At 44.4% G+C, this 27,333-nt stretch overlaps 1 protein-coding gene across 1 annotated transcript in view; it reads right to left on the bottom strand.

Annotated features, from left to right (window-relative positions):
• LOC137571096 (vomeronasal type-2 receptor 26-like) overlaps window positions 1-27,333 on the bottom strand; it is a 39,171-nt gene that overhangs the window by 4,424 nt on the left and 7,414 nt on the right. The window contains exons 2-4 of the mRNA XM_068279777.1: window positions 16,241-16,465; window positions 11,549-11,556; window positions 2,536-2,651 (exon numbers count right to left, since the gene is read on the bottom strand). Of these exons, the coding sequence (XP_068135878.1) occupies window positions 2,536-2,651; window positions 11,549-11,556; window positions 16,241-16,465 (349 nt within the window). The remainder of the gene's footprint in view (window positions 1-2,535; window positions 2,652-11,548; window positions 11,557-16,240; window positions 16,466-27,333) is intronic.

Here is a 27,333-nt window from a genome sequence, read left to right as displayed (position 1 = left end):
GCTCCTCAGGGAATCCTTGCCTGTAGTACAGTCATAATCACTCATTCTATCTGTGACCACCCTTGCAGCACAGTCAGTGGGCCCTGCTCCTCAGGTGTCCACTGGCTGCAGTACAATCTGAATTCCCTGCTCCTCAGGGAATTCTTGGCTGCAGTACAGTCTGTATTCCCTGCTCCTCAGGGGATCCTAGGCTATAGCCTAGTCTTGATCACCTGCTCTTCAGGTGATCATACTCTCAAGCACCGTCAGTGTTCCCTGCTTCTCAGGTGTCCACTGGCTGTAGTGCAGTCTGAATACCCTGCCCCTCAGGGGATCCTTGGCTGCAGTATTGTCTGTATCTCCCGCTCCTCGGGAGATAAGTTCTCCAATTACTGTTGCATCAAACACAATACCACATTAGGTGTCCTGTGTCTAGCTATACTAGTATTATTGGTAATTCTGCAGATCACCACATAATCAGGTATAGCATCTGTATTATTGGTGATACTGCAGATCACCAATAATCAGAAAAATCTGACACCAATCGTTACACCCAGTCTACAAAATTAGCTTGAGTCCCTGACTGTCTATCTGCTGTCTCTACATTCATATCATATTGTTCTCATATCATCTCAAGAACAATTCCAGAATCTATCCCTTCCTTTCACAGGAGGCATCTAAATTCTTGTACATGTTCCAATCATACAGTATCCCTCTGGACTATTGTAGCACCCTACTCTGCAGTATACTAAAACCAGACTGGCCCCTCTCCAGTCCCTACAGTACTCTTCTGCCCTTCTTATCCACTTCTCCTCTCATCCTCTGACGCAGTTCCTTCCTGTAAATCTCTCTCGCTACATATTACCAAAGGATCCAGTTTAATCTCCTCATCCTATCATACAAAACTCTACATAAGTGGTCACCTCCTTACATTTCCACACTAACCTCCAGATACCTCATGCCTGAAACCTTTACTCGTCCCAGGAGACTCTCTTGTCTGCTACTAGCTGCATCACTCATGTCCTCTCACTCCTGCATCTGGTGGGAATCACCTCTCAGGAGCATCACCTCTCCTTTAGAATGCTCTCCCTCAAGGCTGTTGGTCATGCTCCGAGAATGAAAAACTTCAAACACTCTCTCAAAACACACCTGGTCAGACAAGCCTATAATTTGCTATAGGTAGCCTTGGAGGTATACTGCCTCATCCATTAACCCCAAACTTCAAAGGCTGTAGTATGAATCAGGCTTGCACCAATCTCCCTGCTCTGCTGCCTCACATTATATTGCCTGGCCTGGTGCTGCCATTTTGGTGTCTAGCTGCAAGCCTGTCAAATAGGCCTAAAGTTAGGATTCATCGGGGTGTAGACTATCATGAATGAGAGGTTCTACCTCTAAAGGGGCCCATACACCTAACGATTTTAGCAGCAGCTTCACAGATTGTGATCGGTTTCATGCTGAAATTGATTCACAATCTGTTTGCATTAAAGGTGGCCATACAATCCCTCTCTGATCAGATTCGATCAGAGAGGGATCTATATGTTGGTCGATCTGATGGCAAATCGACCAGTGTATGGCTACCTTAAAAGGGACATCAGTGAGCCGTAGGCACTGAGTTACTGTTTATTTCTGTATTTTTGAGGCACCATGTTTAGCTAACCCAACTTTTAGCCTTCTTATCCAAGGTGGCACTGCACCCTCCCCCCTCTCTTGAACAATTTTAACCATAAGGTTATGGATCTAATATTGCCAAGAGCTATATTCAATGTTCTGTTGGAGGTTCCCCAAGACCTGGCAATCAGCAGTTTATCAGAGATGGAGAAATCACGTAGATGTTCATCTCGTTTTTTTTTGTCAAGATTCTGTCAAGAGACATCAGAAGATCAAACTTGTTTTTGTTTTAAATTAGATTATTCCCTGCCTTGTGTAAGCCTTGAGAAAATGGGAAATTTCCTCAAAAGGTGGATTTCATTCATCACCTAGCATCTGCTTTAGACACTAAAGGTCAGGCCCTGATTCATATTACAGGATCCTATAGGCACAGATGTCCTTGCTCCCTAGACTTCACCTTCCATGAACCTACAAACTCCCGCCGCATCGCATGTGTGCTGGCTGTCCCAGCTGTCACTTTTCCCTTACTTCTCTTCCCCAACATAGGTAGCTACAGGTGCCCCTTAATATTAGGTAGCCGGAGGTACCCTCAGTATAAAGTAGCTAGTGGTCCCCCCTACTGAAGGGAGATCTTGTCAGTGAAATCCCAAGAGCTGGGTGAGTAACCTTTCATTCACTCTCTCATAAGGAGTCTGCATAGATAAGGCAGGAGGGAGGCACTTGGGGAGGAGAGTGAGCCACCTTAACATCATCATACGCCTTTAGGTTCATGCCTACAGTGCCTTACGGTAAGGTTTATCTCCACCCTTACTGCTTCCCTGCCAGAGGATTGTGGACACTAAAAGGTATAAGCAGTATGAAGTATGCAGGTACGATATTCCTTCTTTCTGAAGAGCGTTATGAATGAGGTAGACCCGTAGGATTATACAGTGATATTTACGCTCTCACCAGTGGCGTTAGTGATCTCTCCTTCTGGGCACGGGGCACAGTCATAGCAGCACCTGTGGAATCCTTCCTTAGGATTTCTGTGATATCCCGGGAGGCAGCTCACACTGCAAACAGAGCTGGGCGGAGTCTGGCAGGGAATGAAGAACTCGTCATTTATCATTGAAAGCAGCATAACATGGGATCCGTTAAAAAGGGAGCCTGAGCTGCCTGTATGAAAAGGGCACCTCCATAGACATCAATGCTATTTCTGCAAATATGGGCTACAAGGTGGTGAAAAGGGCACCAAAGTTTCGATATAGGTTACAAGTGGGCGCCCCTTTGTAGCCCTTAATTTTTATTCAGCTACAAGGTTTTCGGCTACAAGGTTTTTTATTCTGCTACAAAAGGGCACCCTTTTACAGGCAAGATTTTTGATTTGGTGGTGCAGGGGGGGTTAGCAATAGGCATCACAAGTGGTGGTGGTGGGGGGGGGTCTTATGGTTAGGCACCACTAGGGGGGTAAGGGTTAGGCACCACCGGGGGACATAGGGTTAGGCACCACCAGGGGAGTCTTAGGGTTGGCACCACCAGGGGAGTCTTAGGGTTAGGCGCCACCTGGGGGGTCTTAGGGTTAGGCACCACCTGGGGGGGGTCTTATGGTTAGGCACCACCTGGGGTTCTTAGGGTTAGACACCACCAGCAGAGTGTCAGGAACCCGCCCCGCGGCAAGCCTGAAGATACGGTTCCCAACTGCGGGTTTGACCAGATCGAGAGGGGAGCAGCCTTAGTTAAGCTACAACAAGGCTGTCTCCCCTCAAAGCACTTCTTACTGCCACCACTAGCTGCTGCTAGACACTTCCACTCTGCTGTCAAGTGATCTGCACGCAATCCGTGTTTTCAGCTTTGCGCTTTAGGCCGAATACGGGAACGCAACGCACACACACACAGTACAATCGTACAGTAGCACGGCACAATCAGGCACGGACTTTGTAACGTAAATTACACTTAGTGATGGGCCGAACCTCCGATTTTCGTTTTGCAAACCCTGTTCGTGAACTTCCGCGGAAGGTTCGGTTCGCACGAACTTCCGTAAACCGCAATAGACTTCAATGGGGAGGCAAACTTTGAAAACTAGAAACATTTATGCTGGCCAGAAAAGTGATGGAAAATATGTTCCAAGGTGTCTAACACCTGAGATCTTTCAGTGACTACAAGAGGGGAAAAACATTTTTCAAAAAGACCTTATAGTTTTTGAGAAAATCATTTTAAAATAACTCCTTCTGACCGTGGGAAAATTAAACGCCCGCCGACTTTAGCAGTTAATAGCAAAGCCCCTTTGAAAGCTAGAAACACCAAACTTGTAGGAAATGTTAAAGGGGCACTATGGCGAAAAATTGTAAAATTTAAAATATGTGCAAACATATACAAATAAGAAGTCTGTGTTGCTGTCACAGTAGCTAGTAGAAATGTGACAGAAGCGACAGGTTTTGGACTAGTCCATCTCTTCATGGGGGGATTTTCAGGGATTTATTTATTTTCAAAAGCACTTAGTGAATGGCAGTTGCTCTGTCTAACTGCCAAAAAACTGTGTAGCGAGCAGGGAGGCTGGCCAGCATCATTGTTTAAATCCTTTTTCTGGAATATCTTTACAAAGAATAAAAGCCATGCTGAGAATCCCCTATGAAGAGATCGACTAGTCCAAAACCTGTCGCTTCTGTCACATTTCTACTGCCTACTGTAAGTGACAGCAACATAGGAGAAAAGTAATTTATGGCTCATTTTACTCTGGAAAAAATGTATTTCTTATTTGTCTATGTTTGCACATATTTCAAATTTTACAATTGTTCGCTATACTGCCCCTTTAACAAGAACAGTGGGAACAAAAGGGACATTTTTTTTTTCAAAAAGACCTTATAGTTTTTGAGAAAATCAATTTTAAAGTTTCAATGTAAATTCTCCTTCTGACCGTGGGAAAATATACCCCCGCCGGCTTTAACGGTTAATAGCAAAGCCCCTTTAAAAGCTAGCAACACCAAAATACTGGGAATGTTAAGAAGAACAGTGGGAACAAGAGGAAAACATTTTTTTTTCAAAAAGACCTTATAGTTCTTGAGAAAATCGATTTTAAAGTAAAAAAAGAGTCGGTTCATTAAAAAAGAACCGATTCATTAAAAAGATCTGGCTCATTCCTGAGCCGTTAGTATAGCAGAGAATGCATCTTAGGCAGGACGTGAAGCTGCTGGCTCCCGCTACTGTCTCTCCCCACCTGCCTGCACCTGTCAACCCCCACCTAGGCTGGCACCCACCTTGGGTGAAAAGTAAAATAGGGAGCCCAATGAAAGCGGAAAAGTGAAATAGGGAGCCCGATAAAAGCCTATGGGGGATTTGACCACATTTGCACCCCTGTAATTCTAGTTTGCAGAGATGTAGGGAACCCAACTTTGGAGTAAAAGTATAACAATATGCCTTCTACATGAGACATGTCGTGAGATTCAGACGTTGCTAACGGCCATGGCTGCGATTTATGTTCATCAGAATCTCCACAATTGATATTGCCCAAATAAACAGGTTTTTGTGACCCTAGGCTATGACCTCTTTGGTCTAGGGGCCCGAAACTCACCAGTTATGATCCCCCTAACAGTTCCTACACTGCTAGAAAATGTGCCACTGCTGAGCAATTGCCCTTTGAAATGGTGTGAGATTTTGGAAAGTTAAATAGGAGGCCCAATGAAAGCCTATAGGGGATTTGACCACTTTTGCACCCCGGTTACTCTGGTTTGCAGAGATGTAGGGAACCCAACTTTGGAGTCAAAGTATGCCTTCTACCTGCATGAGACATGTCATGAGATTCAGACGTTTCTAACGGCCATGGCTGCAATTTATCTTCGTCAGAATCTCCACCATTGAAATTGCCCAAAAAACAGGTTTTTGTGACCCTAGGCTATGACCTCTTTGGCCTAGGGGCCCGCAACTCACCAGTTATGATCCCCCTAACAGTTCCTACAATGCTAGAAAATGTGCCACTGCTGAGCCATTGCCCTTTGAAATGGTGTGAGATTTCCCACGCCAATATCCACGGTAAATGATCCAATGAACAATGTATCCTCTTATGTTCCGATCTTCAATTAAGTTGATTGAAGATCTCCGACGCTTCCCACATAGTAGAGAATGCATCCTTTCAGATGCATAGCTGCCGGCTCCTGCTGTTTCTCCCCACCTCCTCACCTGTCACCCTCACCTAGCCTGGCACTCGGTGCACCCATGGGTGCCAGGCTAGGTGAGGGTGACAGGTGCAGGCAGGTGGGGAGATACAGCAGCTGAGCCAGCAGCTTCATGTCCTGCTCAGGACGTATTCTCTGCTATACTAACAGTTCATGAATCATCCGGTTCTTTTTTATGAATCAGTTCTTTTTTATGAATCGGCTCATTTTACTTTGAAACTTTAAAATTGATTTTCTCAAAAAGTATAAGGTCTTTTTGAAAAAAAATGTTTCCTCTTGTTCCCACTATTCCACTTAACATTTCCAACAATTTTGGTGCTTTTACTATGTAAGGGGACTTTGCTATTAACCGCTAAAGTCGGCGGCCATTAAAGTCTATGGGCGAACCGAACTTTGAAAAAAGGTTCCCGGTTCTCTGCGAAGGCGAACCACCCTAAGTTCGCCTGGAACTGTTCGCCGGCGAACCGTTCGGCCCATCTCTAATCACACTGCAGTCTCTCTAGGCTATGAGCGTTAGCTTAGTACAGCAGAAGTCACACTTATTAAATAACAATTTAATATTCCAGAAAAAAAAGTGGAACAATGCAGAAAATAATATATACAAAAGATTTACAAAAACAAAGTAAAAATTACAAAATAAAAATTACAAAGATACACACAAGACAGTTTGCATAAAATAACAGGGACATAAATGTTACCAGCATATACAGAGCGTTGTTTGCAGGAGAACGCAGCTTCTGACCAGTAGTCGGGGCAGCTCTAGCGTCTTTGCTATCTCTATAGGTTACAAGTGGGCGCCCCTTTGTAGCCCTTAATTTTTATTCAGCTACAAGGTTTTCGGCTACAAGGTTTTTTATTCTGCTACAAAAGGGCACCCTTTTACAGGCAAGATTTTTGATTTGGTGGTGCAGGGGGGGTTAGCAATAGGCATCACAAGTGGTGGTGGTGGGGGGGGGGGGGGTCTTAGGGTTAGGCACCACTAGGGGGGTAAGGGTTAGGCACCACCGGGGGACATAGGGTTAGGCACCACCAGGGGAGTCTTAGGGTTGGCACCACCAGGGGAGTCTTAGGGTTAGGCGCCACCTGGGGGGTCTTAGGGTTAGGCACCACCTGGGGGGGGTCTTATGGTTAGGCACCACCTGGGGTTCTTAGGGTTAGACACCACCAGCAGAGTGTCAGGAACCCGCCCCGCGGCAAGCCTGCAGATACGGTTCCCAACTGCGGGTTTGACCAGATCGAGAGGGGAGCAGCCTTAGTTAAGCTACAACAAGGCTGTCTCACCTCAAAGCACTTCTCACTGCCACCACTAGCTGCTGCTAGACACTTCCACTCTGCTGTCAAGTGATCTGCACGCAATCCGTGTTTTTGTAGTCGGGTCAGCTTTGCGCTTTTGGCCGAATACGGGAACGCAACGCACACACACACAGTACAATCGTACAGTAGCACGGCACAATCAGGCACGGACTTTGTAACGTAAATTACACTTAGTGATGGGCCGAACCTCCGATTTTCGTTTTGCAAACCCTGTTCGTGAACTTCCGCGGAAGGTTCGGTTCGCACGAACTTCCGCAAACCGCAATAGACTTCAATGGGGAGGCAAACTTTGAAAACTAGAAACATTTATGCTGGCCAGAAAAGTGATGGAAAATATGTTCCAAGGTGTCTAACACCTGAGATCTTTCAGTGACTACAAGAGGGGAAAAACATTTTTCAAAAAGACCTTATAGTTTTTGAGAAAATCATTTTAAAATAACTCCTTCTGACCGTGGGAAAATTAAACGCCCGCCGACTTTAGCAGTTAATAGCAAAGCCCCTTTGAAAGCTAGAAACACCAAACTTGTAGGAAATGTTAAAGGGGCACTATGGCGAAAAATTGTAAAATTTAAAATATGTGCAAACATATACAAATAAGAAGTCTGTTTTTTTCCATAGTAAAATGAGCCACAAATTACTTTTCTCCTATGTTGCTGTCACAGTAGCTAGTAGAAATGTGACAGAAGCGACAGGTTTTGGACTAGTCCATCTCTTCATGGGGGGATTTTCAGGGATTTATTTATTTTCAAAAGCACTTAGTGAATGGCAGTTGCTCTGTCTAACTGCCAAAAAACTGTGTAGCGAGCAGGGAGGCTGGCCAGCATCATTGTTTAAATCCTTTTTCTGGAATATCTTTACAAAGAATAAAAGCCATGCTGAGAATCCCCTATGAAGAGATCGACTAGTCCAAAACCTGTCGCTTCTGTCACATTTCTACTGCCTACTGTAAGTGACAGCAACATAGGAGAAAAGTAATTTATGGCTCATTTTACTCTGGAAAAAATGTATTTCTTATTTGTCTATGTTTGCACATATTTCAAATTTTACAATTGTTCGCTATACTGCCCCTTTAAGAAGAACAGTGGGAACAAAAGGGAATTTTTTTTTTCAAAAAGACCTTATAGTTTTTGAGAAAATCAATTTTAAAGTTTCAATGTAAATTCTCCTTCTGACCGTGGGAAAATATACCCCCGCCGGCTTTAACGGTTAATAGCAAAGCCCCTTTAAAAGCTAGCAACACCAAAATACTGGGAATGTTAAGAAGAACAGTGGGAACAAGAGGAAAACATTTTTTTTTCAAAAAGACCTTATAGTTCTTGAGAAAATCGATTTTAAAGTAAAAAAAGAGTTAGTTCATTAAAAAAGAACCGATTCATTAAAAAGATCCGGCTCATTCCTGAGCCGTTAGTATAGCAGAGAATGCATCTTAGGCAGGACGTGAAGCTGCTGGCTCCCGCTGCTGTCTCTCCCCACCTGCCTGCACCTGTCAACCCCCACCTAGGCTGGCATCCACCTTCGGTGAAAAGTAAAATAGGGAGCCCAATAAAAGCGGAAAAGTGAAATAGGGAGCCCGATAAAAGCCTATGGGGGATTTGACCACATTTGCACCCCTGTAATTCTAGTTTGCAGAGATGTAGGGAACCCAACTTTGGAGTAAAAGTATAACAATATGCCTTCTACATGAGACATGTCGTGAGATTCAGACGTTGCTAACGGCCATGGCTGCGATTTATGTTCATCAGAATCTCCACAATTGATATTGCCCAAATAAACAGGTTTTTGTGACCCTAGGCTATGACCTCTTTGGTCTAGGGGCCCGAAACTCACCAGTTATGATCCCCCTAACAGTTCCTACACTGCTAGAAAATGTGCCACTGCTGAGCAATTGCCCTTTGAAATGGTGTGAGATTTTGGAAAGTTAAATAGGAGGCCCAATGAAAGCCTATAGGGGATTTGACCACTTTTGCACCCCGGTTACTCTGGTTTGCAGAGATGTAGGGAACCCAACTTTGGAGTAAAAGTATGCCTTCTACCTGCATGAGACATGTCGTGAGATTCAGACGTTTCTAACGGCCATGGCTGCAATTTATCTTCGTCAGAATCTCCACCATTGAAATTGCCCAAAAAACAGGTTTTTGTGACCCTAGGCTATGACCTCTTTGGCCTAGGGGCCCGCAACTCACCAGTTATGATCCCCCTAACAGTTCCTACAATGCTAGAAAATGTGCCACTGCTGAGCCATTGCCCTTTGAAATGGTGTGAGATTTCCCACGCCAATATCCACGGTAAATGATCCAATGAACAATGTATCCTCTTATGTTCCGATCTTCAATTAAGTTGATTGAAGATCTCCGACGCTTCCCACATAGTAGAGAATGCGTCCTTTCAGACGCATAGCTGCCGGCTCCTGCTGTTTCTCCCCACCTCCTCACCTGTCACCCTCACCTAGCCTGGCACTCGGTGCACCCATGGGTGCCAGGCTAGGTGAGGGTGACAGGTGCAGGCAGGTGGGGAGATACAGCAGCTGAGCCAGCAGCTTCATGTCCTGCTCAGGACGTATTCTCTGCTATACTAACAGTTCATGAATCATCCGGTTCTTTTTAATGAATCGGTTCTTTTTTATGAATCGGCTCATTTTACTTTGAAACTTTAAAATTGATTTTCTCAAAAAGTATAAAGTCTTTTTGAAAAAAAATGTTTCCTCTTGTTCCCACTATTCCACTTAACATTTCCAACAATTTTGGTGCTTTTACTATGTAAGGGGACTTTGCTATTAACCGCTAAAGTCGGCGGCCATTAAAGTCTATGGGCGAACCGAACTTTGAAAAAAGGTTCCCGGTTCTCTGCGAAGGCGAACCACCCTAAGTTCGCCTGGAACTGTTTGCCGGCGAACCGTTCGGCCCATCTCTAATCACACTGCAGTCTCTCTAGGCTATGAGCGTTAGCTTAGTACAGCAGAAGTCACACTTATTAAATAACAATTTAATATTCCAGAAAAAAAAGTGGAACAATGCAGAAAATAATATATACAAAAGATTTACAAAAACAAAGTAAAAATTACAAAATAAAAATTACAAAGATACACACAAGACAGTTTGCATAAAATAACAGGGACATAAATGTTACCAGCATATACAGAGCGTTGTTTGCAGGAGAACGCAGCTTCTGACCAGTAGTCGGGGCAGCTCTAGCGTCTTTGCTATCTCCAAGGAGCTACCCGTTGTGACTATCCTAGGCCACTTATATAGTCCGCAGTGTGGCCCGGGGGTATTTAATGTTCAGTCCCAAAACTAATGCAATCTCTCAGATTGTCATATCCTTTCTGTGATATGCAACCTTCAAAGCTTTCCTGTTTTTACACATAGACTTCAAACCACCTCACACATTCCAGTAGGCTGTCATATGTAAACTTCAAACATTCTTGTGTTAGCTTCCACTGTCCAGACTCATTTTAGTCTGGATTGTATTTTGGCTTGTTTACATATACACAAAGTTCAAAGCAATGCAACACCTTTGCAGGATGCAGGACAAAAGAGGGGCCCATTATCTAATTACCTCTTTCCTTGCTGGGAGGATAGGTTACAGGTGACAAAGCAAAGTATACATATAAGACAGTATTCGGACCAAAGGGTAGCTTTTCAGACCAAAGGGTAGCCGATCACCTGTATATGCTTCAAAGTAACTGTCTGATTAAGTGTTTCCTAATTAGAAGCAGACAATGGTAGCTTCTCCTGCTGGACAATGAATGCAGAGTTAATTTACATTTACATACAGGAACTCACATGAAGCCCACTGGCAGACTGGTATACATACACACATCTGACAGAATACACAGCGGACATAAAAATGGAAAATATGGCTTCTGTATTATCCCAACACCAGAACTAGCTGCGATATCATGACACAGAGTCTTGGGGTTAGGCACCACCTGAGGGTCTTAGGGTTAGGCAGCACCAGTGGGGGTTAGGGTTATGGGGAGGGTTCTGTGGGAGAGTAGGGAGAAGGTAGGTCATAATAATCACCAGGTGGTGTCTTAGGGTTAGGCACCTCCAGGGAGGTGTTAGGGTTAGGCTCCACGAGGGAGGTTATGGTTAGGCAATATCAGGGGAGGGTTCTGTGTGAGAGTAGGGAGCAGTTAGGTCATAGTAATCACTTTTCTTAGCTATATCTAGAGCTATTTTACAGCCCGACAATTTTTGCCTATAACAGCATCCTTTTTATAAACTAAAACTAGATTTTTTGGCTACACCAGGCACCCTTTGTAGTCAAATTTAGCATATATGGGCTACACAGGACACCCTTTGTAGCTGAATTTGGCATATGGGCTACACCTGGTGCCCTTTGTAGCCAAATTTGGCATATGTGGGCTACAACAGGTGTCTATTGTAGCCGGATTTGACATATATGGGCTACACCAGGCACCCTTTGTAGCCAAAATTGGCATATATGGGCTACACCAGGCACCCTTTTTGTAGCCGAATTTGACATATATGGGCTACACCGGGAACTCTTTGTAGCTGAATTTGGCACTTGAAGATCACAGGAGCTATAGGTTTTAAACATTATATCCTTTGGATTTTTTAGAGACTAGCCCTGTTTGTGCAAGTCATTCAAAGTTATATCTTTATTAAGTCACTTTAAAAATGTACAGGATAGGTCAAGTGTATGTATATATGTATACATTACTCTCAATTGAACACCAATATGTCAAAAGTAAGTAAATCAGTTTTTCAACAGGAGTTGGGGGCTTACTGTGGGCTTTCTACAGGTCCATGAGAACTGTGGTCTCCCTCGCCAACCTCTCCGGCCGCTCTGTTCTCCCAGGATCACCTCCAGTATTTTCCAAATTCGGACCAGTTGCAGTGTTTTGTGCCTGTGCGGTAGTACTGCACTGGTGCAGAATTATCCCAGCCAAGGGAACATGATGGGGGCGTGGTGCAGCTGGGCAGTGCCATGCAAAATGATCCCAGCCACAGGAGCATGACGGGGGTGTGGTGCAGAAGGGCAGTGCAGGTGCAGAATGACCCCAGTCATGGGAGGATGACAGGGGCGTGGTGCTGCTGGACAGCGCAGGTGCAGAATGATTCCTGCCATGGGAACATGACGGGGGCGTGGCGCGGTTCGGCAGCACGGGTGCAGAATGATTCCAGCCACGGGAACATGACGGGGGCGTGGCGCGGTTGGGCAGCACGGGTGCAGAATGATTCCAGCCACGGGAACATGACGGGGCGTGGCGCGGTTGGGCAGCAAAGGTGCAGAATGATCCCAGCCACGGGAACATGACGGGGGCGTGGCGTGGTTGTGCAGCAAAGGTGGAGAATGATCCCAGCCACGGGAACATGACGGGGGCGTGGTGCGGTTGGGCAGCACAGGTGCAGAAAATTTCCAGCCACGGGAACATGACGGGGGCGTGATGCGGTTGGGCAGCACAGGTGCAGAATGATTCCAGCCACGGGAACATGACGGGGGCGTGGCGCGGTTGTGCAGCATAGGTGCAGAATGATTCCAGCCACGGGAACATGACGGGGGCGTGGAGCGGTTGGGCAGCAAAGGTGCAGAATGATTCCAGCCACGGGAACATGACGGGGGCGTGGCACGGTTGGGCAGCAAAGGTGCAGAATAATCCCAGCCACGGGAACATGACGGGGGCGTGGCGCGGTTGGGCAGCACGGGTGCAGAATGATTCCAGCCACGGGAACATGACGGGGGCGTGGAGCGGTTGGGCAGCAAAGGTGCAGAATGATCCCAGCCACGGGAACATGACGGGGGCGTGGAGCGGTTGGGCAGCACGGGTGCAGAATGATTCCAGCCACGGGAACATGACGGGGGCGTGGAGCGGTTGGGCAGCACGGGTGCAGAATGATTCCAGCCACGGGAACATGACGGGGGCGTGGAGCGGTTGGGCAGCAAAGGTGCAGAATGATCCCAGCCACGGGAACATGACGGGGGCGTGACGCAGTTGGGCAGCACAGGTGCAGAATGATTCCAGCCACGGGAACATGACGGGGGCGTGGCGCGGTTGGGCAGCACAGATGCAGAATGAGTCCAGCCACGGGAACATGACAGGGGCGTGGCGCGGTTGTGCAGCATAGGTGCAGAATTATCCCAGCCACGGGAACATGACGGGGGCGTGGCGCAGTTGGGCAGCACGGGTGCAGTAATGATTTCAGCCACGGGAACATGACGGGGGCATGGAGCGGTTGGGCAGCAAAGGTGCAGAATGATCCCAGCCACGGGAACATGACGGGGGCGTGGCGCGGTTGGGCAGCACAGGTGCAGAATGATTCCAGCCACGGGAACATGACGGGGGCGTGGCGCGGTTATGCAGCATAGGTGCAGAATGATTCCAGCCACGGGAACATGACGGGGGCGTGGCGCGGTTATGCAGCATAGGTGCAGAACACCACCACTGGAGAAGATACCAGAGGAAATCCCGGGACAATAGAGCAGCTGGGGAGCCACAAGGGTTTGCACGCAGCAGATCACATGATAATTGCTGTGATAGCAGTTATCACGCTTTAGTGAATCAAGCCCTATAGGCGTTTTTGGCAAATTTTAAGCGTGAGCATTTTTTTCAAAAACGTCCTGAAAGCGTTTACACCAATAATCTCTATGAGACAGTTCCCATCTGAGTGGTTTGTTCCCGATCTGCTCAGAAAAGCGGTACATGGGCCATTTTTGAGGTGATTTTGCTTCAATGGAGGGTACAGGAAAAACGCAAATGCTCACAAAATCGCTTTGACCACAGCATCTTATTGATGCTATTGGTCATTGATTGCAGGTACTTAGATTGGTTAATGGAAACTGTGTGCCAATACACTGATCTGTGTACTAACGGGTGGCGATGTGAACACACGTGAGAGCGCGCATAGAACGATTGTGGCAAGATATGCATATCTACACTCCTGAAGCTAAGATACAGTTTCCAGGGGTGTAGATATACTGTAACATTGTCACTAAGTGGTTAACCCATTCAGGTTCCGTGGTTTTCACGAGAGAAATGTTCACCTCCCATTCATTAGCCTATAACTTTATCACTACTTATCACAATGAACTGATCTATATCTTGTTTTTTCCGCCACCAATTAGGCTTTCTTTGGGGGGTACATTTTGCTAAGAGCCACTTTACTGTAAACGCATTTTAACAGGAAGAATAAGAAACAAATGGAAAAATTCATTATTTCTCAGTTTTCAGCCATTATAGTTTTAAAATAATACATGCCTCCATAATTAAAACGCACATATTGTATTTGCCCATATGTCTTGGTAATTACACCGTTAAAATTATGTCCCTATCACAATGTATGGCGACAATATTTTATTTGGAAATAAAGGTGCATTTTTTCCATCTATCACTATTAACAAGGTGCATCTATCACTATTAACAAGTTTAAAATAAAAAAAATATAGAAATATTTCATCTTTACATTGATATTTAAAAAGTTTAGACCCTTAGGTAAATATTTACATGTTTTTTTTATTATTGTAATGTTTTTTTTTTATAGTAAACATTTTATTTGGGTAGTTTTGGGAGGGTGGGGGGTAAACAATAGATTTATAATGTAAATGTGTGTTCATTTTAATGTATTTTTATTTTCAGTTGTAGTATTACTTTTTGGCCACAAGATGGCAGCCATGAGTTTGTTTACATGACGTCACTCTAAGCGTAGCACACGCTTAGAGTGACGCATCGGGGAGAGAACAGCCAGAAAAAGCACAGCTTCCGAGAGAAGCTGTTGCTTTTTCAGCGGGGGAGAGGAATCAGTGATCGGGCACCATAGCCCGATACATTGATTCCCTGGCTACCGAATCCGCGGCCGGGAGTGCACGTGCACGCGTGCGATCGGCCGCGGGGGGCGCGCGGTAGCGCACATGGTTCCTGGATGTAGTTTCTACGTCCAGGAACCAAAATAGGTTAAATAAGTGATTTGGCAGGGGCGGCGGTGTACAGAGTTCAGCCGGCCCATAGGTGAAGTTGCAGGCTGAGCTACTGACTGTCACAAGCAGCAAGCGCCGCCCACAAAATGGCAGCTGTTGTATTAAGCATCCAGAGGCCGCGGCTAGACAAGATTTGGGGCACTTATGCTGGGCATCTGGGGCATCCCAAAACATATCCGTGGCACGAGCTCTGGATATAAGAGACGCGCCTGCGTCCTAATCTAAAAACAAAGGTATACTGTATATTATCCAGGAATTATTCATTCCACAAAAAGGGGATACAATAACAATTCCCTAGGTGAAAATCTTTCAGTATCACAAAAAATTCCTCTCCCTGATTTACATTCTGAAATGTATCACTGGTGGCGACCTCTTTAGTTCTGCCAGGTGATCTGTACGGAATGTTCGCTACTGAGAGTTCTATGCACAGAGGGAGATGCTGCTTGCCTGGCAGTTGGAAACTACTGTTATTTCCCACAATACAACAGACAGAAAACTGTCAGGGGCCATGGCTTATGACATCACATGGTGGGAGGGGTTTCACCACAATATCAGCCACACAGACCTTTGATGCTCTAGTTGAGAAAAAGATAAAGATTTCTCATAGGAAAAGGGGTATCGGCTACTGACTGAGAGGTACAGACTAACCAGCAAGCTCATGGTGACCCAGAACTCATTGGAGTGTGTAAGGGACTACAATGGTCCTAAAAAACCCCTTACTAAGATGTTAAGAAAAACAAAAGTTTGCTTTCCTAAAACAGAAAGAATTTGGGATAATTCAGGTTGGAGTGAGCTTGAGATGTCTCCCAGTGCATCACTGCTGAATATATGCAAATTAACCATTCTACCCTTAGAAGCTAAACACACCTCCAGAACCGCTGGAAAGCAATGATGTGTCAGCTTGTTAATTTGTACAGAGCCATAATAACCCAACATGCATACATACTGTTTCAGATTGTTTGATCCTCATCAGTGCATGGCATGGATTAATTTGGCTCTATGGAGTAGGGCTTGTAACACCGAGAGGGACAGACTAACCAGCGAACTCATGGTGACCCAGAACTCATTGGAGTGTGTAAGGGACTACAATGGTCCTAAAAGGCTACTGACTGAGATGGAGTTCAATCCTTGGATAAAGTTCCTCTTTAAACCATGGCAGCTTTTTCCTGGTCCTCTCTTTCCTGCTTCGGTTTGGACATGAAGTGCATCAGCTTCTGTAGAGATAATATTTGTTGTTTGCAGGCAGAACATACCTGAGTGAAAGCTGGATTCCACATTACCGCGCTGTCATCAATCTGTATCTGGGAAGCTCCACCTCTCTGGGAATAATATCCAGCTGTCTTTGTCTCTTTTGTTGAATTTGGCCACATCACTAAGTTTAAAATGTCAAACTTTGCTAGATAATTCCCCTCCTCATCAAAGGTCACCTCTTCTCCCCCGAGGGTCATCATCTGCATGTTCTTCAGATAATAATTCATCTGGAGGTAAGAATAGCAATAATACTTTCACCATTCATTCACCTGTTTAGACTTTTTCATATGACTAATTCACAGATGCGTCATTTAGTGTCCAATAAGTAATTTTGCCAAAAGGCATTTGTGATAATTCAGCTGTAATTGAGCAACTGTGGTTTCCCATAATGCACCACTCCTGAATGTGCAAATCATCTCTTTATGCCAGGCTTACATGCAGACCCGCTGGGGTATAGCAGGAAGCGGGGAAAAAAGGGCGCCGCCATTCACTCTCATAATAAATAACGTTTAATGGGCGCAGAGCAGGAAAAAAGGGCGCTGGAGCTAAATAAAGTTTACAAACGGCGCCTGGAGATTTTTAATGATTTATAACTGAACTTGTGGTGATTTAAGTTTATAAAATGCACCCGTGCCGAATAACGTTTATAAAATACTAAACATATTTATCTTATTTAACTAATTAAAACATTATTTAAAGTTTTAACCCTTACTGTTTGTAAAACATTATTATTCACAAAATAAAGCGATCAGAACGTAACGTAAATTGCAATATATTTTTTGTAGCCACAATTAGTAAAATATTATTATCCACATAATAAAGCGATCAGTAAGGGGGATGGTTAGGGTTAGGCACCACCAGGGGGGTCTTAGGGTTAGGCACCACCAGGGGGGTCTTAGGTTTAGGCACCACCAGGGGGGTCTTAGGTTTAGGCAACACCAGGGGGGTCTTAGGGTTAGGCACCACCAGGGGGGTCTTAGGTTTAGGCAACACCAGGGGGGTCTTAGGGTTAGGCACCACCAGGGGGGTCTTAGGTTTAGGCACCACCAGGGGGGTCTTAGGGTTAGGCACCACCAGGGGGGGTCTTAGGGTTAGGCACCACCAGGGGGGTCTTAGGGTTAGGCACCACCAGGGGGGTCTTAGGGTTAGGCACCACCAGTGGGGTCTTAGGGTTAGGCACCACCAGGGGGGTCTTAGGGTTAGGCACCACCAGGGGGGTCTTAGGTTTAGGCACCACCAGGGGGGTCTTAGGGTTAGGCACCACCAGGGGGGGTCTTAGGGTTAGGCACCACCAGGGGGGTCTTAGGGTTAGGCACCACCAGGGGGGTCTTAGGTTTAGGCACCACCAGGGGGGGTCTTAGGTTTAGGCACCACCAGGGGGGTCTTAGGGTTAGGCACCACCAGGGGGGGTCTTAGGTTTAGGCACCACCAGGGGGGTCTTAGGTTTAGGCACCACCAGGGGGGTCTTAGGGTTAGGCACCACCAGGGGGGTCTTAGGTTTAGGCACCACCAGTGGGGTCTTAGGGTTAGGCACCACCAGGGGGGTCTTAGGGTTAGGCACCACCAGGGGAGTCTTAGAGTTAGGCACCACCATAGGGGTCTTAGGTTTAGGCACCACCAGGGGGGTCTTAGGTTTAGGCACCACCAGGGGAGTCTTAGAGTTAGGCACCACCATGGGGGTCTTAGGTTTAGGCACCACCAGGGGGGTCTTAGGTTTAGGCACCACCAGGGGGGTCTTAGGGTTAGGCACCACCAGGGGGGTCTTAGGTTTAGGCACCACCAGGGGGGTGGTTAGGGTTAGGCACCACCAGGGGGGTCTAGGGGTTAGGGATAGGTACAGGGAGGGTTCTGTGTGAGAGTAGGGTTAGGTATAGTTTTAGTAAAATTTTAGTAATACTTACTAATGTTTTACAACACTTATTACAAATGTAGTTGTATTTATATCATCGTTATAAAGAATATTTTCAGATTTTATCATAAGAACAAATCATAAATGAAGGTTATTCACAATAATATACAATTATAACAATTAAACACATATTATTGTTTTTTCAATAAACATAATTATAAGTTTAACTTTTGAAACAGGGAAGATTAACGTTTTCACAATTGCCGATTTCATAAACATTATTTAGTGATTTATAATTTTGTTAAACATTATTTGTAAACGAAATATAGCACACTATTTTTATAAACGCTATTAATGATTAACCACTTCACCACTGAGGGGTTTTACCCCCTGACCACCAGAGCAATTTTCACCTTTCAGCGCTCCTTTCATTCATTCGTCTATAACTTTATCATTACTTATCACAATTAAACGATCTATATCTTGTTTTTTCCACCACTAATTAGGCTTTCTTTAGGTGGGACATTATGCCAAGAATTATTTTATTCTAAATGTGTTTTAATGGGAAAATAGGAAAAATCTGGGAAAAAAATAATTATTTTTCAGTTTTCGGCCATTATAGTTTTTAATTAATGCATGCTACTGTAATTAAAACCCATGAAATGTATTTGCCCTTTTGTCCCGGTAATAAAACTGTTATAAAATTGTCCCTATCACAATGTTTGGCACCAATATTTTATTTGGAAATAAAGGTGCATTTTTTTCAGTTTTGCGTCCATCCCTAATTACAAGCCCATAGTTTATAAAGTAACAGTGTTGTACCCTCCTGACATAAATATTTAAAAAGTTCAGTCCCTAAGGTAACTATTTATGTATTTTTTTTATTGTACATTTTTTAATTTTTTTTTTTAAAAATAAAAAAAATTGGGAGTGTGGGAGGTAATGAGTTAATTTTTTGTGTAAAAGTAATTTATTTGTATGTGAAAAATGTGTAGGGTGTAGTTTACTATTTGGCCACAAGATGGCCACAGTAACTTTTTGTTTCAATGCGATCTCCAAGCGTCCTTCCGGAAGCTTGGAGGAAGTACTTGGAGGCTGGGTAAGATCACAATGATCGCGCTGCCCATCGGAGAGCAGCGGATCATTGCGGGGCTTAGATCAACAAACGGGAATGGATTTTCCCATTCATTGATCTCCGGGCGAGCGGGCGGCGGCGTGTTTACTAGCGGCGGGCGACGTGTTTATGAGCGGGAGCGCGGACAGCGGCGGGAGTGCGCAAAGTACGGATTTCTCCGTCCCTGGGGGTTAAAGGATGGAAAAAGGGACGGAGAAATTCGTACGGGCGGGGGGAAAGTGGTTAATTATTAATTAGCGTTTACACCCCGCGCCCTTTTTGTCCGGGCGTCCTTTTTGTACGTACGTGGTATAGCAAGCCTATAGCTTATACATTGATGCATCACTCCCGAATATGCAGATCACTTTACACCTTCTCGTTTACAAGCTTACATTTAGCATTGCTTTTTAATAAAGGGCTTTTTAGTCTCTTTTAGCAATTTATACTTTCTTAGTGGAAAGCAATCTGGGTATTACTTAGTGTAATTTGCCTTCCTCAAACAGAAGGTATTTGAGTGAGCAACTGTGGGCTCCCACAATGCACTGCTATTTAATATTCAAATTATCTCTTTATGCCCCCGAAGTCAGGCTTACATCCAGAACCACTGATGTATAGCAAACCTACAGCTTATAAAATGTATACAGCCAGAGGGGGCGTGTCCTGCGCATCTAGCTGGATGGACGCATAGCGCTGCAGCTCCGCTCTTCAGCTCTCCCTCCTCCCCCTCTAACTTCACCTCATTAGAAACTTATCCAGCAACAGATCAGACAGCCTCACAGGCCTTCATCAAAGACATGTTTATGACATTTAAAACAGCTTTTATGTCAGAAATGCTTACTGCTACACGCCAGCTGCAATTCTCAATAGACTCATTAGGCGATAGGATATCTCTTCCAGAAGACAGAGTCTCTGCACTAACAGAGGGCCACAACAACATGATTGACACTGTAGAAAATCATTCCAATGATCTAGCATGGCTCAAAGCAAAAGCCACTGATCTTGAAGACAGGAACAGAAGATGCAACATAAAGCTGAGGGGGATAGGAGAGGAGATTTTCTCCTTATTAAAAGCTACACTACCACGGTTCTCTGACGTGGAATTGATCATAGCCAGAGCCCACAGGCTACCGAAACCTAAACATCTCCCTGACTCGATTCCTAGAGATGTAATCATATGCTTTCAATTTTATCACGTCAAAGAGGAACTAATGCACTACCTAAGAAACAAGGGAAAACTCCCAGAGCCCTTTGACAAAATTCAAATTTTCTCCGACCTTTCCCAAGCTACACTGGCTTTGCGCAAATCACTGAGTCCTGTTACTAAGATCCTACGTGAGAATCACATCATATACAAGTGGGGATTCCCGACTAAGGTAATCCTTTCTAAAAATGGGAAATCTTATGTCATCCAATCTGCTGAGGATGGAGAACGTTTACTACGTGTTTGGAACCTCCTACAGAAAGGCGTACCGTTACCCCTACCAACTCCGCCAAATAAATAACTATGCTATTCCACGGCAATCTAAACGTCACCAGCATACTGAGCTGAAGAGCCCAGACTGCCTTTAAAATCCTACTACTTGGTGGACCCACCTATCACTTCAACTGAGCTTAGCTCTGACTCTGTCAGGGCCACTTGCTCATGCCTCCACAACCTGAACTGGCTTTAAGTGAAGTCACCTTCATTTACCTTTTATAGGACATGTTAAAGTTTCTATACAGGTTTTTTCTTGTTTACCTTCATGTAGTTACCTTTTTATTGTATATAAGCATGAAGAATCTGCATCTACAGGGGATACTTTCTTTTTTTCTCTCACTTTTCTACAATGCTGATCGTATGTGGATGAATATTGGTGATTTTATTCATAACCAAGCTGGTATACTGTTGAATTATGACTATAGACCTTAAGCTTCTATCTGTAAACGCACATGGGTTAAACTCTCCATATAAAAGGAGATCTCTATGGAAGGAGACGCTAGACAATAAAGCGAATGTACTATTTGCACAGGAGACGCATTTCGCTGAGGGGAGGGCTCCTAAGTGCTCCCATCCTTCATTTTCTAAAATTTTCTATGCAAATTGCAGAAAAAAGAAGAGGGGAGTACTTATAGCTTTCCACGATTGTATCCAAACGGAAATCCACAAGGTAATAAGAGTCCCTCAAGGTTGTTATCTGGTTTTGGTCTGCTTCCTGATCAGTGAACTTTTCACTTTAGTCAACCTATATGCCCCTAATTCAGGTCAACTCAACTTCCTTCGATCTCTATTTAACAAAATCCAAGATATTAAAAAAGGAGCATTAATTGCAGGAGGAGATTATAATGCTATTGTGGACTCAAAGTTAGACACATCATGTCTAGACTCCAAACGCAAAAACTCCATTGCTAAAATCCTTGCCTCAGAAAATCTATATGACCCATGGAGATCATTGCATGCAGAAGAAAAAGATTTTTCATTCTTCTAGCAAGTTCACAAATCATACTCACGTATTGACAAGCTAACACTTCAAAAAATCTCTGAGGCAAAGATAAACACCATTTCCTGGTCTGATCATGCTTCTATAACATTAACAATCAAGGTATCAGGGACCAGACCAGACCGCCCCTTATGGAGGCTAAATAACTCCCTACTAAACTCCACTACCAACCGAACACATATTTTGCAAAAAAACGATGACTACTTTGATCTTAACTCAAGCTCTGAAGTTGGCACAGAGTGTCTGTGGAATGCCCATAAAGCATTTGTTAGAGATTTCTTAATCCAACTAGGAGCACGCGCGAACAAAGCAAATAGATTCCATATTACTCAAGATTAGAACCTTAGAAACACAAAATAAAGCCAAGGCCTGCGATATAGCTAACAAGGAACTATCCTCGCTAAGACATGAACTAAGATTACTCCTATGCGCAGACATGGACCACCAAATCTATAAAATGAAGCTTTTACACTACTCCAGTAGTAATAAAGCAGGAAAATGTCTAGCTAGAAAACTCAAACATATACAAGCAAAGACTAGAATCCCCAAATTAGTCCATTCAGTTACCAAATCTACCCTTTATAACCCAAAAGACATAGCTAATGCTTTCTGTGACTACTATAAAACTCTATACAACTTAAAAGACGACCCTAGCACCACTCAACCTGCTCCTGAAAAGATTAAACAATTCTTAGATCAAATTAAACTCCCGTCCCTCACCCCTAAACAGTTAACTACGCATAACGCCCCAATCTGTCCTCAGGAGATTCTTAACAATATAAAAACCCTCAAGAGTAATAAATCACCAGGCCCTGATGGCTTCACAAACGAATATTATAAGTACTATGGCACCTCCCTTGCCCCCAAACTAGCAACATTATTCAACCATTTCATCAAAAAAGGCTCTATGCAGGAACAGTTCACGCAAGCAATCATATCCGTTATCCCAAAACCGGGCAAAGCCACGGACACTCCCTCCAACTTCCAACTCCCTCCAATTTCACTTTTAAACTCGGACACCAAGCTATTTGCAAAAATTATAGCCACTAGACTCCTCCACATTCTACCCTCATTAATAAACTGGGATCAAGTGGGGTTCACGAAACATAGACAAGCCACGGATGGCACTCGCAGGGTCCTGAACCTTCTTAGGTTTACGGAGCTCTGTCGAAGGCCTTCCCTGTTTCTAGCTCTTGATGCCGAGAAGGCCTTCGACAGAGTTCACTGGGGATTTCTTGGGGAGATACTACATAGATTTGGGTTTGAGGGTCCTATATACTCTGCAATATTGTCACTATACTCCACTCCATCAGCAATAGTAAATGTTGCAGGCTTTTACTCGCATAAATTCTATATCACTAACAGCACAAGACAGGGGTGCCCTCTTTCCCCCCTGATATTCACCTTAGTTATAGAAGCTCTAGCGGAAACCATCAGAAGCAACAAAGACATCAATGGAATAACAATAAAAGGTGTATCACACAAAATAGGTCTTTTTGCGGACCATGTGTTGATCACTGTTGAGAACCCTTTAAACTCACTTATGCATATAACTAAGACACTCCGAGAATATTCAGAGGTATCATGCTACAAAGTGAACGAGAGAAAATCATTGATGCTAGGGATCAACACCCCTCCACTTCTCAGGAAACAGATATCAAATTCCTACCCATTTCATTGGGCAAAGACCCACATTCCATACTTGGGAGTCAACATCCCCTCTTCATCTAAGAAAATCTATGAACTAAACTATGTTCCTCTATTAAAAAATCTAACAAGGGAATTGGAAGCCTTAGCCAAATTCGAGCTCTCTTGGGTGGGCAAGATAGCAGCATTCCAAATGAAATCCCTTCCGAAATTGATGTATCTATTTCGCACACTGCAGATTCCACTGCCGAATACTTTCTTCAACCAAGTACAAAGAATTATTGCAAACTACATTTGTAATAAAAAAAGACACAGAATTGCTTATCATAACCTATCCATATTGAAGGAATTTGGAGGGGTAGGGGTCCCATGTATCAAATCATATTATTACGCATGTATACTAGACACCGCCTCAGAGTGGTGGAAAACAGACAGTCCGAAGAAATGGTGCCAGATTGAAAACTCAATCGAGACGTATTCCCCTGTACAATACCTGGCTCTGGCATTATTAGGCTTATCTAAATATAAATCAGAATTCCCAACAATACAGGCAACAAACTCGGCTTGGGCCCACTACCTAACACAAAATAATAACGATAACCCAACTAGACCACTAAAACTTCCCTTGAACTCTTTACCGTGTAGCACCCCAGATCTAGACCTTAAGACATGGTATGACAAAGGTATCCTCTATATCTCAGATATAGTCTGCCCCATCACCAGAACTGTACATAATTTTCAATTTCTAAAAGATAAGTTCTCCTTATCCCCTAAGGAGATTTTTAAATATCTTAGAGTTAAACACCTTCTCAGCCTTAGTCATAATCTCATCACCACTATACCACCCCACATACACACCCTCATTCATTCCCGATTTCTCTTAACCACTTGCCAACGGCTACACGCCGATAGGCGTGGCCGCGGCGGCAGCCCCAGGACCGCCTAACGCCGATTGGCGTAAAGTCCTGGGGCTTGCATTTGCAGGAGATCGCGCGCACGCTGCGCACACATCTCCTACTTGGTGGGCGGAGCTGAGCTCCGCCTTCAGTCTCCGAGCGGCGATTGCCGCTTGGGAGACTGTAACGGCGAAACCGCCGCTTAATTGCATTTTACAGCGCTGCGATCAGCAGCAGCGCTGTACTGGGGACAGCCGTGTGACACGGCTGTCCCCCTGGAGGGCAAGAGAGCGATCGGCTCTCATAGGCTGAAGCCTATGACAGCCGATCGCCGTTATTGGCTGCCTGGGGGGTGGGAGGGATGGAGGGAATAAAATACATTAAAAAATACAGAAATTTAATTAAAAAAAATAACATAAATATTTATATAAAAAAACCAAACACTGCAGGGGCGATCAGACCCCACCAATAGAGAGCTCTATTGGTGGGGACAAAAGGGGGGGGGGGGGGGGAATCATTTGTGTGCTGTGTTGTGCGGTCCTGCAGCTTGGCCTTAAAGCTGCAGTGGCCAATTTTGAACAAAATTGCCTGGTCACTAGGGGGGTTTAAGCCCACGGTCCTCAAGAGGTTAAAGGAGGAATATCAGTGTGGTACAAAACATTAATGGCAAGGACCCAATCGCTTCTCCATAAATATACCCGTGCATGGTCTGAAGATCTCAACTGCTCTTTTACCCCCTCTGATATCTCGTTAGCATTTCGCAACCTTTACAAATTCTCTGCCTGCACAAATCATAAAGAATCTATACATAAAATACTCCTTAAGTGGTATTATACCTCACAAAAAAATAACTAAATTTGACAACTCGGCCTCGGCTCTATGTTGGAGGCAATGTGGTAACGTTGGTTCACTATCCCACATCTTATGGCACTGCCCAAAAATTAAAGTATTCTGGAACTCAATAGCTAAATTAATAGGCAAAAGACTCTCCAAACCAATAAGGATACCAGCTGAGTTGGCTCTGTTCCACATCGGGCTAGAAAATTACCCACCTAGATTCAGACTAATCATAACCCACATCGTTGCATCAGCTAGATCCCTCATACTACAAAACTGGGGCACCACGGACATTTCTTTCTTGAACCAGTTGAGAAACACAGTAGACTTAAATCTACGCATGGAACGTAACTTGAGAGACCATAAAACCCTACTTATGCCGCCTCCCTCTATACTTGAATTTACAATTGACTGGCCAGCAGATTTCCCCGCAGAGTAAATGATCTCCAACAACATAAATAAATAAATAATCAAGACGCAAAAGTTACCCCATCAATAAATCCAGTAATAAACCACCAATAAATAAATACCCACCAATACCACTAACTCCCCTATCGTTATTTTAGATCAATCAACATTGTCTTATCGCCCCCAAGATGCAGATGTTAATGTAGCTAAGTTTCCTCAACTTAGTACTAGTTGGTAGCTATTAGTTATCATTTGGATAGTTCTGATAGTTTTGATTGTTATTTCTCCCTCCCCTCTCGATTTCAGGGCATGAAGACCACTCTATGATTGCCCTATAACAGACAACCCCTCTCTTGACATGATGTGTTTCGACACCTAGAGAGGCGGCTAGTCTTGGGCAACACAACACCCAACAGGACTATGCCCTAAGTAGAGAAATACTAGATATTATTATTGATATTATTGATATTGATGTTGATCTTGAAACCTTTCAATGTTATACAGATATCTATGTTGCATTATTTCTCACCATATTTCATAATTTAAGTATGTCATATGCTTATATACTTAATATTAGTACATATATATCAATGTTCACCCAACTGTACTGACATTGATGTGTTGCATAACCTTGTTATAACTGCTTCAACAAAATAATAAAAACTTATTGATATAAAAAAATGTATACAGCCACATAAACCCCTCATGCAGACAGCCTGTTTCAGACTTTTGTTCCTCCTTAGTGCATGGCAGGAATTTATATGGCTGTATGGAATAGGGGCTTGGACCAGAACAACACAGCAACCAAGCAGGTCAGGATGACCCAAAACTACTTGGAAAGTATAGGGGACATTGTGGTATTTTCACTAAGCGCAAATTAAAAACCACTTCCGAGCACCTTGTGCGGTCATGCTGGGTATCGTGCGTTCCTTAGTAGAGATGTCGCAAACCTCCGATTTTCGGTTTGTGAACCCCGTTCGCGAACTTACGCGGAAGGTTCGGGTCGCACGAACTTTCGCGAACCGCAATAGACTTCAATGGGGAGGCGAACTTGGAAAACTGGAAACACTCATGCTGGCCAGAAAAGTGATGGAAAAGATGTTTCAAGGGGTCTAACACCTGGACCCTCAGGTGGCGAAGTGGGATACATGCCAAAAGTCCTAAGGAAAAATCTGGATTTGACGCAAAGCAGCGTTTTAAGGGCAGAAAACACAGTGAATGCTAAATTGCAGGCCTAAAAGACTTTCAAACATCTTGCATGTGTATACATCAATCAGGGAGTGTAATTAGGGTACTGCTTCACACTGACACACCAAACTCACTCTGTAACGCACCGCAAACAGATGTTTGCATAGTGACGGCCATGCTGGACTGGTGCGCAACATGGCCAGAGTGCAGGCCGTGGTGGTTTTCCAGCCCATATGGTCACCGGGCTGTGGTAGCTCAATGATAGAACAACAGTGAATGTCCAGCTGATCAAATTTAGTCTGACCACAATGAAGCAACAACCTTAATATCTTTGGTGTGCCACCCCCACCCGAGACACTCGGCGGTCATTGCTTCATTGTGATACGCAAGCCCCTTCACCGCGGCAAGGTAATGATCACGAAGGGGAATAGGCACATGTACATGCCTTTTGTTTTGTTGTTGCAGCCACCCGCAGTGCAGGCAGAAAAATTAGGCAGGCATGTACACGCACCAGAAAAATTACTATAGCGGGCGCTGCTAGCAGCGGCCTTAAAAATTCAGGAATCCGCCTGGAGTCCTGGAACCTGTTGGTGGTGGCGGAGAAGGCAAGCAGCCTGCAGGCAGAGATGCTGTGTGTGAGGACTGACTTACTCTTGGGGCAGGCAGTATCCCTCCGGGA

The sequence above is a fragment of the Hyperolius riggenbachi genome, chromosome 4, assembly GCF_040937935.1.
Source record: "Hyperolius riggenbachi isolate aHypRig1 chromosome 4, aHypRig1.pri, whole genome shotgun sequence".
Classification (NCBI taxonomy): domain Eukaryota; kingdom Metazoa; phylum Chordata; class Amphibia; order Anura; family Hyperoliidae; genus Hyperolius; species Hyperolius riggenbachi.
This window is presented reverse-complemented; position numbering and strand designations above follow the sequence as displayed.